Here is a 17893-nt window from a genome sequence, read left to right as displayed (position 1 = left end):
GGCCAGGATAAGTAAGGCACTTGTCAGACTTAGGTCAACCAGAAACATAAATAGATTTCCTGCATCATAGGAATTTATCAAATAACAATGCAGTGCTCAAATGTTCTCAGATGTGATGAGGACCATATGTCTACCGAGCATGTGATAAAATGCCTCACGAGTAAGAATAAGCCATTCGTGTATTTGCCCTTAATTCCATTTCAAGCCTCAGGTTAGACGCTCTTCACGAGTGTCCTGTTTGAAACTGGGACTGGTGTCAGAGTAATTAGGATAATTATAAACTGCTAGGTCGGTATACAACATTTGAGTTGGCAGACAAACGATGTGCGCAATGAAAGACTTTCTAGAACTGCAAAATGTAGCCGGAGTAATTTCTTCGAGGAAACACAAAATTCCACAACAAGAAAACACGGACAATATTAATATAAATGTACTCTGTGAACCTCTGTGAAGAAGAGTGAGTGAGTGAGTACGATTTTACGCCGCTTTTAGCAATATTCCAGCAATATCACGGCGGGGGACACCTGAAATGGGCTTCACACATTGTACCCATGTCGGGAATCGAACCCGGGTCTTCGGCGTGACGAGCGAACGCTTTAACCACTTGGCTACCCGACCGCCCCTCTGTGAAGAAGAGTTGTCCTCCCTTGCAATTTTGAAAGTGAATAATTTTACTGTTATCACCTAAATTGTTTAAATTATCACCCAAATACACTGAAGGTGCTACTGTCATTCTAGGTGATGAGATCTCGTTCAGTTGGACATCTGTCTCTACAGTTCAGGATATGGCGAATACTAACAAGGCTGTCTATTTCTTGTGGCCTAAGAGAATATCTGTTACAGATAACAGGCAAATTAGGCCATTATCAGTGAAGCGTCGTGTATTGACATAGCAGTCCTGAACATGGCGTCACTGTGGATACTTGCCTTCTGTTTGGCTTTTACTAATGGCGGTGAGTGGATGTATTTTACATAGTTTAGTTACTTGTTTGTTTTATAGTTTTACTATTTTCCTGAAACTAATCGTTTATTGTGTCGTAACTGTTTATAAAGAAGAAGAAACTTTTCCGAGGTTTTTTTCACCGCACATTAATTTGCTTCTTAAGATTTGTCCAGTGTAACTATTGCATCGCTGGTGCGTAGTTTGCAATTATTAAACACACGATGACAATATGGAAGTTTAATAAACCGTTGAAGGTCTGTAATTATTAAAAATAGTTCCATTTGCTATTGAATATCTTCAGCAGTTGTTAACTGCCAAAATAACTGACAATACACTGACAATACACCGACAAACCCAATACATATTTATGTGAAGACCTCTTCGACAGACTAAGGTAGTTTAATCGATTGAGTGAGTTTGTATGGTTTTATGCCGCTTTTAGCAATATTCCTGCCACTTCGACGGAGGTCACCGAGAACGGGCTTCACATTGTACTCATATAGGGATCGTACTTGGCTCTTCGGCGAGATGGGCGATCTACATAGCTACAAGACTACAAGACAATATCGTCGGTTTCATCTTTACAAAAATAGTTGGGTCACGCCTGTGCAGAACATAAGATTTTTTTTTATTATTATTATTATAATTATTATTATTATTATTCCAGAATGGCCAACCTACATGCGTCTGTTCGACTACCCGAAGGAGCAGAAGAGTAAAGGATGTCCTTCCACTGGTAGGAGTATCAGATATAATATAGTTGACTCCGGATATCACGAATTCGGATGTAGCGAACATTCGGCTACAACGTTTGTTTGTTTGTTGCACTCAGTAGTATTCCAGCTCTATGTCTGTAAATAATCGAGTCTGGACGGAGCAATCCAGTGATTGACGTCATGAGCATCGACCTACGCCATTGAGATACGATGACATGCATCAATCAAGTCAGCGAGCCTGACCACCCGATCCCGTTAGTTGCCTCTTACGACAACCACTTACTGTTGCTGAAGACCGCTTCTAACCCGGATCTTCACGGGCTGGCCACAACGTACTGAATTCTTATCCTACAAGAGTGGTGCATACAACGTGCTATGCAGCAATAGTATGCCGCGTGTTCCTTGCCGTTAGTTCTATCGGGAGATGAGTGTATCGTAAAGTTAAGAAGAGTCGGACTCTAGAACCTGCATTAGGCCACAGTCAGTGATGTTGTAACTAAATCACAACAACATGTAAATAATCGTGTCGCAATGACAGACAGACCAGCAGTTCCTCGGTGAGTAAGTGAGTGAGTGAGTTTGGTTTAACGCCGCTTTTAGCAATATTCCAGCAATATCACGGCGGGGGACACCTGAAATGGGCTTCACACATTGTACCCATGTCGGGAATCGAACCCGGGTCTTCGGCGTGAAGAGCGAACGCTTTAACCACTAGGCTACCCGACCGCCCCTGTTCCTCGGTGAGGTGAAATGGGGTTTAACGTCGTTTTCAAGCGACGTGCGAAGGGAAGTGTGTGTGTGTGTGTGTGTGTGTGTGTCTGTGTGTATGTGCGTGTGCACGTGCATGCGTGTGTGTGCGTGCGTGCCTGCGTACGTGCGTGCGTGCTAGTCCGGACTCATGAGGGTTAATGACGGTTAGTACTAGCCCACTGTGATACCATGTCACAGTTTAACACGAATGCCCTTCTGGGACACAGTATACTGACTCCGAGCCGACCAGTCCTTGTTTAAGCCCCCAAATGCTGACCGTCAGGTAGGGTAACAACAAGTTCTGTATTTTGAGTATTTTGGTCCTACGCAGCCTTCCGCACTCAGGACAGAGGCTCTACCACTAGACCATGAAGGCGGTCTAAGTGTTGGACTCATGAGGCAAGATCCTTTTCGTCGGGGAGCCATGACACAACCAGCCAGCCCATACACTGTTCCACCCTGTCCTCATAGTGAGGGAGTATGGTTTTACGCCGCTTTTACCAATATTCCAGCAATATCACGGCAGAGGACACAAGAAATGGGCTTCACACATTGTATCCATGTTGGGAATCGAACCCGGGTCTTCGGCCCGTCTGCGGGCGCTTTAACCACTAGGCTACATCAACGCCCCCTGTCCTCATAAACCAGCTTTCGACAAGGGATCATATCTGACCCGAGCCACCCCCACCCCCACTTCCCCCCACCCCCACCCCCACTTCCCCCCACCCCCATCCCAACAAATGGATACTTTTAATTCACAGCTTTTTAAAAAATCTTTTAATTCAAAATTATGTTTGTCCCCCCAAATCCCCGTACATACGTATTCCCTGATGCAATGCGAGCGAGACAGCACCCGTGCACGAAAATAATGGGTAAGAAAAACATGCAGTTTTCCAGCAACCCATGCTAGGCGACTAACGGGATCGGGTGGTCAGGCTCGCTGACTTGGTTGATGCATATAGCTGGAACACTGCTGAGTGTGGCATTAAACAATAAACAAACAAAACATGTTGAATGTGTTAGCACAGTAATCATGGTAATATAGCATAGTAATGTCATGTCATGTCATCGTAATGCACTTGTGTAGATCGGTGCTCATGATGTCAATCACTGGATTGTCTGGTCCAAACTCGGTGGATTACAGACAACCGTCATATAGTTGGCATTTTGCTGAGTGCGGCGTTAAACAACAAATAACGATTACGTACAGCTCCAATTTTGATTGTGAAACTGAAATATTTCATATAATTTGTTGGGATCGAAGCCCGGTTCGCCCCGATTATGTTTCTAGGTTTGTCAGCACCATACCCGTGCGCGTGGGTTTCACCGAAGTGGTAAACATCTGGGACTGCATCACTTTGGGCTTTCCTCCCACATTAAGCTGACATGCCGCGATATATCTGAAAAGCGGCGTTAAACCCCACTCCCTCACTCACTCATATTGCTTGTACACACACATCGAAAGAAAAAGTAGGGACAGTCAGGGAAATCACTGTAAAAGATCGAGTGGTAACTATTTCAAACGGAACACATTTGCGCAGTAACCACATGGACATCAAGGGTTCTCAGTGTATACATAAAACATCAGAGAAGTTTGTGTCTAATGGGGCATGCTGATAAATAGGCAGTGCCTTGCAGTCATTTGACAATAGATTTTATCAGTCTAACGTATCTTCTGTATCGAGGAATCATCGTCTCCGGGGTCATGAATAAATAAAGTTACTGTAGATAAAAAGTTCATTCTTGAAATTGAAGGCAAACCCCAGTTCTTGATTCTTGGGATAAACTTGTCGACATGAGTGAATTGTGTATTTCGCTCGTCATTGTTACACAGCTACATCATGAGGGGGTGTTATTACTCCAGTCTGGTCCAGAGAAACCAGTAGTTGACAATCAGCCTTGTCAGCTAAAAGATATCCATTTATTTATGATGTATTGTTTAATGAAAAAAATTATCTACAACTCTATTGTCACACTACAAGTCACTAATGTTCGCATTTCTTTCTGACTATGCACCATTCCTTCTGACTTTTCATATGGTTGAATTCAGATATAACTTAAGTCAACTTCAGTGTATGCATAACCAGATCGTTTAATACATGTAACTAAATACGTTTTACAAGTGCTGCGGTAAACAAAATATCCGAATGGGACATTTTGTATCTCTTGAGACCTACAGTGGGTACCCGGGTAGGGTCGGGTAATAGGGGGGTGGGTACCCGGGTAGTAAATATGGACTCGTCCCCTACATTGTACCCATGTTGGGAATCGAGCCCGACTCTTCGGCATGACGAGCGAACGCTTTAACCGTTAGACTACCGACCTCCGCTCTAGACTACGTATTGAGGTCAGGTAGTAGGTACGATTGTGTGAGATGAGGGAGTGACCTTTTAGCAATCATCCAGAAATCATCATCGGGGGACATCAGAAGAGGGCTTCACACTTTGCGTGCCCTTTTAAGGAATCGAACATGGCAGGACGATCGAGCACTTTAACCACTAGTATACCCACTGTCTGGCTAGGAAAGAAATCCAACTTGGACCATTCATACCAATGGGCGATAAAAAGAGGTTATCACGCGAGTGTGTTTGGGGATGGTAAATATCCTGCATTAGGAATAAACATTGTATTTAGCGAGCCTTGGCGAGCTAAATACATAGTGTTTATTCCTAATACAGGATATTTCCCATCCCCAAACACACAAGCGTGATAACCTCTTTATCATATAATGTCATTCTTTAATTCTGTGCTTTAAAATCGCTTTCCCTCTCTCACAAACATTACCGAAACATTGCGACTTTTCCTGGAATGCGTGCATTAATATTTATTACGTCACAGGGTAGGTGATGTGTCAGTCGGACAGTGACAGTAGCCGATATAGTTCCAACTGAAATCTGTTTCTTATACAGTGGCGAAGCAACATATACGCAAAACAACAGTTGTTTTTAATTGCCTTTCGCGGCATTCCATCGGTCTGTCCGCTATAGTAACTGCCCTTTGTCAAAGGGAAGCTACTCTTACCCTAGTCTATGAGACGTCACGGCCAGACGTTGTTGACAGTCGGTCTGTCCTGTTATAACGTTAAGAAGTGTAGTCAGATGTACACACAGCGTCAAATCGAAACAAGGTAACAATTCAGACTTATTTCGGCCAAATCCAACTATTTTAATTTGTGGAGAAGGTTTCAAGCCGCAGGGGTCTACAAGCACAGATATGGCTACTGATCTCGCTTGGCTAGGCCTCGTGCCCTCGCAAAATTGTTTCGAAATTTATATCTCCAAAGTTGCCAAAACTTATAAATTGCCTTAGCTACGTCACAGTTAGACACTGATTTTCAGTATTATATTAGACTGTTCTTTTGATAATGAAAGCAATTATCCCTGTAGTTTATCCAGATTCCCGATGGTTAATTCTGACTCGATCGCCGAATGACGAGGGCGACGCCATGTTTGTTTATAAACAGTGAAAGTAGTCCTACTTGACCTTTGATATTTGCATCTCTTTCCGCATATGACCCCAACGGATATCGTTCTTATCCGTTGGCTTTATCCTGCCGAGAAACCTACCCATTTTTGATAATATATAATATAAGCACCCGTTCAAGTTTGATAACACAGCATTACCCAGATCAAAGCCAGGAGCTGACGTTCAGCCATTCCAGATCATTCTGTAACCTAGCCTGACCACCCATCTCCACATTAGTCGGCTGTTAGAACACGCACGTTCTGATGGTGGATGGGATAAGGTGGGGCGGGGTTGTGGTTGGGGGTAGGGGATAGTGGCTTTAGGGTTGGGTGGAGAGATAAACCAGACTATTTCTTTTCCTTTCAGGAGTCGGTTGCATATTTATTATTTTAAAGTAGTTTTTCGGACAGTTTGGGATTTCTTTTTCGATCCGCACCCTGGGCCATCAAGCGATTCTAAATATGTACATGTTTAGAATACTGTGTCTCCTGGATTCCAGTAGGGCGGGCTAGCATTGGCTGGTGGTATTTTATAGCCCGTACCTTACTAGTTTAATGTTGTCTATATCCAAATGATTTTTAGTGTTTTAACTTTGTACTTTTTGAATCTTTAATATTTGATGCATTGCGGATGTGTTACTCCCAATTACAGACGGGTTCATCTATATTATTAGTCTCGCCACAATACGGCTGCAGTATTGCCGATGTCACCTGACATTTTGACTCAATCTTCTGTTACAGGACAGTTGGACTTCTTAGCACCCGTCACGATCGCTGCCGTTGATAGCGGGGTGAACAATATCGCCCCGTCTGGCCTGGCTTCCAGCAGGAAACACCCAGGAATCCTCTACTTCGTCAATGATGTTAGTGTCGGGGGCACAAATATCTTCGCCATTGATGCATCGACTGGTCAAATTGTCGGTAGGTCCTTGTGGACACAAAGCATCTGAAACATTCTTTGCATAAGAAATATTTGTATATTTTAGTGTTCTTCACGAACACCTGCTGTTAACTGCTATTTTGCATTTTACGGTCAATGAAATCTGTTTCGACGGAATATCGAGACTGGTATATTCTCTGGCACTGACGTTATATGATTATATATTGTATTGTCTTTTGGGTAACCAAGATATATTTTCATAATTCAACATAACAATGCTTGTGGTCCTAAAGCATGGCTTCGGCCCATGCCAGTGCCCGTGTCTTGTCTAGGTCGCGACATATAGGACCTTGACGCTTTGCATTTTGAATGCTATGCACTGCAGACAGTGTGATGTTGGAACCACATAAATCAAATCTGACAGGAGTGTACGTCAATATTCCCGTTTGAGATTGCATGGTAAATAATGAGTGAGTGAGTTTAGTTTAACGCCGCATTGAACAGTATTTAAGTCACATCAAGGCGTGTCGCCTTGATGTGGGAGAGATATATGAAAGGATGCAGCTAGGCCTTTTAAAGGATGCATTTTAGAACTTTGATGAAACCCACGGGTACTGGTTTGATGCTGGGCTTCAGACGACTGGGCCATCCATGCCCTACCTTAAAGAAGTAACAAGCATATTCTCAGTGTTCGTGTTTAAAACACTGCCGTATTATTAGATCGGAAAATCTTCTGCAGAGAATCTATTTATTTTGGTCTCTAAACTAGGCTATATTTACGCGTATCATAAATAACCCGGGGTCCACAGTTATACACATTCTCAGAATTAAAAGTTACTTCTATGTGTAAAAATTAGAGAATTCTCTAAGGTACTCTACGGGCGAAGAACTTTGTTAGCGAGCAAAGAGCATTCTAAAGAAAATTGTAAGAATCTGTATTACAAGCCTCATTGTCCACGGCAATCACTGACATGAGTCTGTATTGTAAACCTCAGGAAGTATTGGCATCAACGACGCCACAAACGATGACTGGTCCGCCGTTGCAGTTGGAAAGTGCCCTCTCGACGTCGACATTGATTCCGACTGCATCTATGTGCACGACGCCGGAGACTCGGTGCCACCAGCAAAGGTCGTCTACGTCGTTAGGGAGCAATCTGACCCTCGGACTGACGTCAGCAATGCAGCTGATAAAATCATTAGTTACACTGACGTGTGAGTAGTTGTTTGCTTATTTGTTTGTTGTTTAACGCCGCACTCAGCAATATTCCAGCTATATGACAGTGGTCTGTAAATAATCGAGTCTGGACCAGACAATCCAGTGATTGATAGTTTAGTGAGTCAACTACGTGTAGTAGTTGGTTAGTAGTAGTAGTAGTGGCGGTGATGTTGTATAGTTGGTTTGTTGTTTAACGCCGCACTCAGCAATATTCCAGCTATATGAAGGCCGACTGTAAATAATCGAGTCTGGACCAGACAATCCAGTGATTGATAGTATAGTGAGTCAACTACGTGTAGTAGTTGTTTAGTAGTAGTGGCGTTGCTGTTGTATAGTTGGTATGTTGTTTATCGCCGCATTCAGCAATATTACAGCTATACGACGGCGGTCTGTAAATAATCGAAATGATCGAAATTTCAGAAACTGTTTAAACAAATATTTGTGTTCCACTGCATCCGATTTAATTGTGTAAAAAGTTGATATCTGTAGATGTTACATAATTCTTTTCTACAGACGAGGTGGGTTGGGTGCGTCAGAAACCATATTTGTTGATGGCCACGGCAACATCTTCTTCTTCGACGCTGTTGGGGGTAACAGAGGGCTTGGAGCCATTCTGTACCGTATTGAGATCAAAAGCGGAGTTGCCACGGCACGGGGTGTTCAGAAATTAGACCTCGCTACCACCTTCACGAAGGGACCGAGCGCCGCTAGTCTGTCTGCGAGCGGTTGCGAGCTGCTGGTGAAGACACGTGACAGGGTATACTACTTCCCATTCCGAAATGGTCAGATCGAGGCTGAGCACCTCAGCATTCTGCCTCTATTTCCCAGAGAGGGCTACAATGGTATCACGTGGCAGGTGAATGAGACCGGTTTCTACATCGTAAATGGAGGCGATCCTGCGGACCTCCAGTTCAGCGCCCGTGGGAAAGGGCCCCGTGAGTATATAGTCAACAGTTGTTAGTGTGTGATTGATTGATTGATTGATTGATTGATGTTTAACGCCGCACTCAGCAATATTACAGCTATATGACGGCGGTCTGCAAATAATCGAGTCTGGACCAGACAATCCAGTGATTGACATCATGAGCATCCATCTACGCAAATAGGATACGATGACATGCATCAACCAAGTCAGCGAGCGTGACCACCCGATCCCGTTAGTCGCCTTTTACGACAAGCATGGGTTGCTGAAAACCTATTCTACCCGGATCTTCGCGGATCTGTTGGTGGTGTGGAAATGTGTCAGCACTGTACCCGTGATCGCGTGTTTCATGACTCACTCTTTTAATCCACCAGATGCTAGGTTTAACTATGGACAAGCTATTGGTATCAATGAGGGGGTCGACGGTATCGCAGCGAGCAGAGACCATGCAGGCTTTATCTACGTGATTCGTTCTGGGAATAGCAAGATCATCATCATGCAGGAGTTCCAGTTCCAGGAGGTTGGTGAGGTAGACTTTGGATTGGCCTTCACAGACAGACAGGGTATATCGACTGGGAAATGCCCAATAGTCCTGGGAAATATTAACTGTATCTATGTCCAAGACGGTGGAAGCAATAATGGCGGACCTGCAAACTTCATCTATGCCATCCCTGAACCAGCTGACCCGTTCTCTACGACGATCATAACACTCGGCCCCGACAACTTCATCCAATACACGTATGTATGGCAGCGTTCTTATAGGGTGGATTCGCAAAACAAAAGGGGGCACGGGTTGCCAGTCGTCTAAGCCGCCCCGATTCCCTATTATTGTGGGTTCGCCCCGATAATGTTTCTAGGTTTGTCAGCACCATACCCGTGCTCGTGGGTTTCACCGAAGTGGTCAACGTCCGAGACATGCATCACTTGGGGCTTTCCTCCCACATTAAGCTGACACGCCGTGATATAACTGGAAGACTATTAAAAGCGGCGTTAAACCCAACTCACTCACTCACACGACAAACTTAATACATGTTGACAAACAAAAGTTGGTGTGGGAACATTGCGAAAACGATTGACTAGTTTGTGGAGTTTGACAAATCGGTCTCTGCTCTCACAAATATTTTGGCCAACATTTTAATGTTTTCAAACTAGATTTCACGTGTGAATGGTTTCCAAACATATGTTGTTGGCCATTTACAACCAATCTGATACTGCTACAGGTATCATACGAATGTTTACGTCTGCTATATAAATGGCGTCGGCATTTGAGAGAATAGAGGGGGAGGGGACTAAGTGAGAACAGCATGTATTTGTCGTGTGGAAACACGATTTGCCAAACATTTTGGAGTTTGACAACCTGTACTTGCATGCTTGTGCTGCCAAAATGAAGATCTTAAGATCTTACCATGTGGTAATTTGGGGTGTTTGGGGGCTATGGAAGTGGGGCGGGTCCTTTTGTAGGGTGGGGTGGAGAGTCCTCCATTAAGTCCCGAAGTAGGGGATGAAACACAGGAGATGCCCCATTACACTGTATTCATGCAAGTTTTCCTGACGATATACTGAACGATTCTGATACAAGTCCTTGAACACAGAATCAGTCGTAGGTTAAGTCAAAATACAACTACATATAATTTCTCATATAACCAAAGTTTCGTCATATGGCTGCTCCTTATAAACTATGGATTAAATTTTGATTCTATGAGACTTGCTACATTGTAAAAAAATATGAACATCCCAAAATAAAATGGCACATCTTTATTAGCTACGGGGACGATGGGGGTGCAAATTGTTAAGAAACACTAAACTGATGTGGAGTTTTCAACCTAAACACAGATCTTACAGACATATTATGAATCATTGACATCATTTAATTGCCGTCTCGGAAAAATATCAGGGCAATACAGTGGACAAGATCAGGTTTTGTTGGCCTGGATAGGTCTGAAGCTGTTTACGGGCCTATTCCAAAGAATTTTGTATTTATCATTTTCCATGACGCCCTCTCCATTTTCTGGGTCGATGGACCTTTGTGTCAAAACCAAAAGCACGGTGAAGACTGTAATAAAATGATCGAGCCATCATGCTTAAGATACTGTGCTGATGCCAAAGCTGGGCATCCACTGACAATGTGTTGGACAGTCTAATTAAATTCATTGCATATTCTACATTTCATATTTACAGTTTCGTGTGGAAAGTGACAGAAATTCTTCTGTTTCACCTTTCAGGGTTGTTCTTCTCAACACACTGCACATGAACTAGATACTGTGGTCTGTGCCGATTTGATATGGCACTTCGCTTGGTTGGCACTCATTTCTGTACCGTTTAGCAGTACAGAACTTTCAACAAAATCAACACTGACATTGAGATTATGTCCCACATACTTGGCTCGTTTAAGAAAACTATGGAATGCCTTGTTTTAACCACGAGTCTTAACAAGCTTCACAAGAGGATCATCAGATTATTATTATTATTATTATTATTATTATTACAAATGAACACAAGATGATTTCTATTTTCAAGATATCCTGGAACTGGCTCTGACGCCATCATGGTCGACTGCAGAGGCGACATCTACATCCTTGACAAGGGCCCAGCTGGTGGCTCTTGCGGCGTGTACAAACTAGACTCCGACAACGTTGGAATACTCATTGGTAGCATACCGGTACAATCCTCGTTCGGGGGCCCAGTAGGAGCTGACATATCACCTTGCTGTGACGAAGTCATTTTAAAACTGTTGGAGAACGTGCTTCTGTATCCCATCAACGGTGGCACTGTGGCATCAGCCCTGGCAGCAGAGCCACTCATTCAGCCGTATGTACAAGAGTTTGACGGGTTGAGCGTCGCTTTTGCTGATGACTGTAGGTCGTATCTGACTGCCCCTCGGAGCACTGCTGGACAGCTGAGGCGTTATCGCCGTGTTGAGTGTTGTGACAAAAAGTACTGAATGTTAATGTAATAAACGATGTTACGGAAGTTGTGTTGTCGTTTATTAAGCAATGACTCCCGATATTGTGGCACCTGCACAGGCCACACACCTGGACGGACCCACTTGCACAAAGCGATCTTAGCGCTAAGATGATCGGAACCCCCATGCTTTAACATAGTTGTAGCGCTAAGATCGCTTTGTGCAAGTGGGTCCTGAGCAAGCTGAGCGCCGCTGGCGGCGGAGTGTGGGTGGATGGATCAACGCGTACTGCAAGCTTAACTCCCGAGAGTTTAAAATGTTCAGTGAGAGAGTTAGGCAGCACAAGGGCATATTTTGACAACCAATGTTCCCCCGTCGATGGTAATACAATATTTCAAGAGTTTTAGTTACTGCAAAGGGTTTCAAAAGGAATGTTTATTTACGAAACGATCAAACATTAGCACTTTTCCAATGACATCAACTACACGTCGGTTCGTGCTACTGGACTCATTTTGATGGCGAGATGAAAAAAACAACCCGTTTGTTTGTTTGTTGTTTAACGCCGCACTCAGCAATATAGCAGCTGTATGACCTCGATGTGTAAATAATCCAGCCTGGGCCAGACATTCCGGTGATTTACATCGTGAGCATCGATTCACGCAGTTGGGATACGATAACATGCATCAACAAAGTCAGTGAGCCTGACCACCCGATCCCGCTCTTACCATAAGCATAGTCGCCCATCATGACAAGCATGGGTTGCTGGAGACCTGTTCTATCCCAGATCTTTCCAGATGTTATGTTGGATGTGAATCGCATCCTTCGACAGTAACTGTACACAGATGTATGCTTTAAATATTAATAAATATAATGCCTTCCGCCTGAAACTCAATTATTAAATTATTGAGTCCTTGGCACATGCTTATACTGAAAATGTACCCAATTCACAGCATGGGGCACGTGCACGGCTCTGAATAAATGAGTGTGTTTTGTTTCAGACGGCTTTGAACAATATTTTAGTTATATTTCGTCTCGTCACCTCGATGTGGAGGTGGGTGGTTTGGGTGGCCTAATGTTTAAAGCGTTCGCTCGTCAAGCCGGATACCTGGGTTCCTTTTCCCATTTCTGGTGTCCCCCTCCGTGATATTTGCTGGAATATTGCACAAAATGGCGTAACACTACACTGACTCACTCACTCAGTGATGTTAGAGGCAACCATCATAGGTTTCTGGCGCGCCTAAGGGACGTAACTCTACACCACCCACACGACTGAGCCAGTCTCGCTTCCGGCTCCAGATGTAGTGAAAAAGGGCGGGAATGCGAGAACATTGGTCAAGTGTCCCGATCTCGCGTTTTTTATATATTTACATTTAACAGTACAGGCAATGAACAGAAAACCGCGAGATCGCGACATTGGTCAAGTGTTGCGTTCTCGCGTTCTCGCATTCCCGCGTTGTTTTAAATAATTGGCATCTAACTGTTAATTATAATTGGTAGTTTTCTCGACAGAATACAGCAACGCATAAAAACGGTATCGGTACACCCAGGGACTATCGGGTATCAAAATGGCGGTCCCTAACAAGAATTAAATTTGCCCTGAAACTACAAATGTAGCGACATTAATATTTTCTATATTTCTTTATGAATTCCATCATAGTGACTTTTAAAAAACATTTTCCAAGAAAGACTACTGAGAAATGTTATAAACAACTTCAAGATTTAAATTATATTTATTTGTAAGAAATAAAAATTCTAAAAGTATTATCTTCGTGTATTTTACCTATGGTTGCATTTATCATCCAAAATTGGCTCCCAGAGGAAACATCGATTGGTTGACACTGCTTATTACTGTCTGCAAACTGAAAAAGTTGGAAGAATGATGTTGGATGATAAATAAAATCTCACAGTCGTGTCTTTTGATATCACATATATCAACACTCGTTGATATATCTGATATCAAAAGACACGTGGGTGAGATTCTCTATTTATATCATTATACATCATGATAATATATGTGCATATATATGTAGATATTCAGATATTTTGGACCGTACATAATTAATACGTTCAAACTTTATTTGATTAAACTACAAACAAATACAATACAATTAAACCAACGAAATAAATCAATGTCCTTGACTAAAAATGTTAGGGTTTCTTAACATCGTGTGTACTGTCACGGAGTTCTGCTCCAATGATCAGGGTGTCAAAAAATAAGAATAAAGTGACAAAGAAAACGTGGTAATAGGTTCACAGGTTTATTAAATAACTGCCTATTGACAATAAAAGATAAGATAACCCCCAGTCTGCGCAAATTAATTCTGAGCGCAAATATACAAGCAGTATAGCAACATAACTGTATTACAGCTATATATAGGAGAGGAGTGAGTGAGTTGGGTTTAACGTCGCTTTTAACAGTATTACAGTTATATCGTGGCGTGTCAGCTTAATGTGGGAGGAAAGCCCGATGGGATACAGGTCTCAGACGTTTACCACTTCGGTGAAACCCACGAGCACGGGTATGGTGCTGACAAACTTAGAAACATAATCGGGGCGAACCGGGATTCGAACCCACGATCATAGGTTTCTGGCGTGCCCAAGGGACGCAACTCTGCACAGCGAATTGCGGCGCCTTAGACGACTGAGCCACCCGTGCTGAAACATGACTTTGACAAGACACGGACTTTGAAAAGATTCTGTCACTTTGACTGAACAAGGAAATATTAAAGTTTCCAAATAGTTAATCACGGGAAGGCTGGTTATCCACGGATTACTAGAAAAACGGAGAATTGGAAACACCAGTTACTAGGTATAGTACAGTACCACCTGACTAAGTCAGAATCTAGATCGACATAACCCCGAACCCAGTCAATGACGAAACCTGATCACTCCAGTTAGACAATCGTGAACGATTAACGAAGTCTGGAGGGTGAAGACACGATATCTAGAAATACTTTAAATATGCAGCGCCCGGACGTCGGAGGAGACAACCTCTCCTGGACCGCCGGGGAAAATAACTGACTGGGGCGCCTAGCCAACGTGGGTTTCTAAACAAGGGGAAAACACGAATAGCAAACTAACTACTATATCTATACTGGAGATCTACGTGCCAAAATTTAAACCGCTGAACGAAAGCTATCCAACGGTATCATGAAAGATTCACAACAAGCTATGTACAATGAATTGATGAAGCAAAAATGACCATAAATATATGAGAAATATCTGAATGTAGATACATGGTTTGAGAGAGTCGTTAGATCACAAGAGAATGAAATAGTCGGGCCATTAATTCTCTAATACAAAATGGTCTCACACCGTACAAGGACGCTCCCCGGACTTTGTCAGAATCGGAAAAAAAGCCGGGGAACAGTGGACATGTCTTACAATATACAAATACCAAAACACTGAATAATTAATATTGAATAATTCTTTCATGAGTCAGAAGATTATTTGGTTTAAACGAGAAAAAATCAAGTACAATAACATCAAAAAGGCAAACAAAGATTACCAAATAATTTTTTTAAACTTAGACTCGTTCAACGCAGCTAAAAAAATAGTACAAATATTCCATGTAACCGTCACTAAACGAATCCCAAATTGGCAGCAATTCACCGGTGGGGTCATCAGAGTTAATCCTAGAGAGTCGGCCGAAGACATAGAATTATACACACAAGAAGGAAATACAAATCAAGACCAAAACCCCAACCACAAATAACCAGCACCCGCAGGATCACCACAACCAGAAACAGAAAAACTACCCCAACCTCAATCGTAATCATCAACTTTAAACAAAACCGCTAAATTTCCAGAAGCCCCTAAACACATCTCTTTCGAAGCCCACACTAAATTGGAAGTAAAACCCTACATCAAACAAGTCAAACAATGTTCAAACTATGCAACAACCAAACTGCCTTAAATACAATCACACGGCCACCCAATGCACATTCCCAAAACACTAAATGTAAAAAATGCGCCCAAACTGACTGCCCAGGCACATGCACACCCTGGTGCATCCACTGCAGATCCATAGAACACACTTCACTCTCCACCTAATGCCCGCACAGACACACCCTCACACAACAGGCCAACAAACACATCAACATGGATTCGACCAAAGTCCAATACGCACCACCTACATCCAAGCCACTCCTCCCCACACCACACCCAAACAACATCCCTCCTACAAGCACCACCACAAAACTCCCAGATTCTGTCTGGGGCCCCTACACAGAAACCGCAGCCACTGCATCCACACATCTCCACACACTGCCACCCACTAACTCCCCCATACCACACATAGCCATAACATCAACACCCACATGCAAAACAAACCTCAAAACGACAACCAAACCACAACCCTCAGCCAAACACAGTACAGCTCCCAGGGCAACAACACATCCCCACAAGCAAGCACAAAAAAAAAACACAAACACTAAGGAAACCACAACTACACCCAACTCACAAGCACAAACACATCCCTCCACACTACAAACACCCCGACAAGCCACCCCTATGGAAACGCAAATAACAAAACCCAACCTCAATGACGCAGAAGAATACTCTACCACCGAAGAAATTAACGAAGTCCTCAACTCACCAGCACTAAATACCTAAATAATCTCACCATACTCTTAGCCTACATACATAAGCAAAGCAAAGCTCACCAAATGCTTGCGTTATATCCTTCCACGCAGTAGCACATAAACTAAAACTAACAACTCTCCCTTTTAATCTTTTCAACTACCACCTAAAAGAAGCATCTAATTAAACAAAAACCTAAACTCAAAACAAATTTAAACCGTCAATCCCCTCAAATGGAAGGAATAAACATTTTCCAGTGGAACGCCGACGGACTAACCTCCCACGGCCAGGAATTAAAAGCTAAATTTAAACTAGATAAAGGTTCACATATGGTCTGCATACAAGAAACTAAATTCTCTGCTAGATCTAAATTTACCCTACCAAACTATAACTCAGTTAGAACTGACCGAGCAAAAAGTAACCCAGGTAGTGCCGGGGCGGCTTAATCATATACGTCACGGAAGACATAAATTACATAGAACTTAAAATGAACACACCAATCTAAGAAGCAAACGGTATTCAAATTACAAGCAACAACCAAACAATTAATATCATAAATATATACCACTGGGTCGAAAAACAAGTTACATCTGAGGATTTAGACACCCTCCTCCAAATAGGCAATAAATCTACTATCTTCCAAGGAGACTTCAATGCCCACCACCCTACCTGGAGTATAGAAGACAAAATAGATAAACACGACAAACTCATCTCAGAATGGATAGAAAATAATGACCAACCTACTAGATACGACAAAATAAACCACAAAATGTTGGATATCGACTTAACCATATGCGACCCAGATCTGGCCCAAAGCATTCAATGGGAAGTACACGGAGTACCACTAGGTAGTGATCACTTCCCCATAAACATAACTATAGGAGACGTAAACGTACCAATACCTACCCAAAACCAGGAGCCAAAATTTCAATATAACAAAGCCGACTGGGACAAATTTCAAGGAATCTGCAACCAGGCTAAGCTAGCTGACCTAGAAAGTGATGACCCCGAAACCTATTGCAAAAACCTAACAGACTATATAATAAACACAGCCAAAAGCTCCGCCCCATTCAAAACAACTAGAATAGGCAAACCTTCGGTCCCATGGTGGCACGAAGAGATAGAACAAACTAGGACAAAACGCAAATCCGCATTTAATAAAGCCAAACGAGACTTTAAACATCTAAAAATAGCACACGAACATAACCACCAAGTACAAAGCTTAGTCAAAACAGCTAAAACCAAAAACTGGAAAAGATTCCGCGAAGAAATTAACCACAACACAGACTCCAGAACGGCCTGGCGCAAAATCCACGCCATTAGGGGCATTAAACGCCACTAAAAAACTCCCCAATCATAAACAACTCAACAAACCCCTCTCAAAAAGCTAATAACCTAGCAAACCACTTTTCGGCCGGCAGCAGTATCAGCAACTTCAACCAAAAATTTCAGGAACAACTAAAAACAGAAACCAAATTTACCAAAGAACCAAAAGACGATAAACTAGAAATAAATCTAA

General features: G+C 42.8%; 1 protein-coding gene across 1 annotated transcript; it reads left to right on the top strand.

Moving 5' to 3' along the window:
* The first annotated feature begins 810 nt into the window (after nucleotides 1-810).
* LOC124118048 lies at nucleotides 811-11861 on the top strand. Its single transcript, XM_048396695.1, has 7 exons — nucleotides 811-953; nucleotides 1611-1679; nucleotides 6615-6794; nucleotides 7749-7965; nucleotides 8483-8904; nucleotides 9266-9629; nucleotides 11409-11861. The coding sequence occupies exons 1-7, from the start codon at nucleotides 905-907 to the stop codon at nucleotides 11830-11832; spliced, it is 1725 nt and encodes a 574-aa protein (XP_048252652.1). The 5' UTR covers nucleotides 811-904; the 3' UTR covers nucleotides 11833-11861.
* Nucleotides 11862-17893: the final 6032 nt, after the last annotated feature.

Source organism: Haliotis rufescens, unplaced genomic scaffold (genome assembly GCF_023055435.1).
Source record: "Haliotis rufescens isolate VD_foot unplaced genomic scaffold, xgHalRufe1.0.p SCAF_16, whole genome shotgun sequence".
In the NCBI taxonomy this organism is placed as follows: Eukaryota; Metazoa; Mollusca; class Gastropoda; order Lepetellida; family Haliotidae; genus Haliotis; species Haliotis rufescens.
The sequence above is the reverse complement of the archived record's forward strand: the minus strand, read 5'-3'. Positions and strand labels throughout refer to the sequence as shown.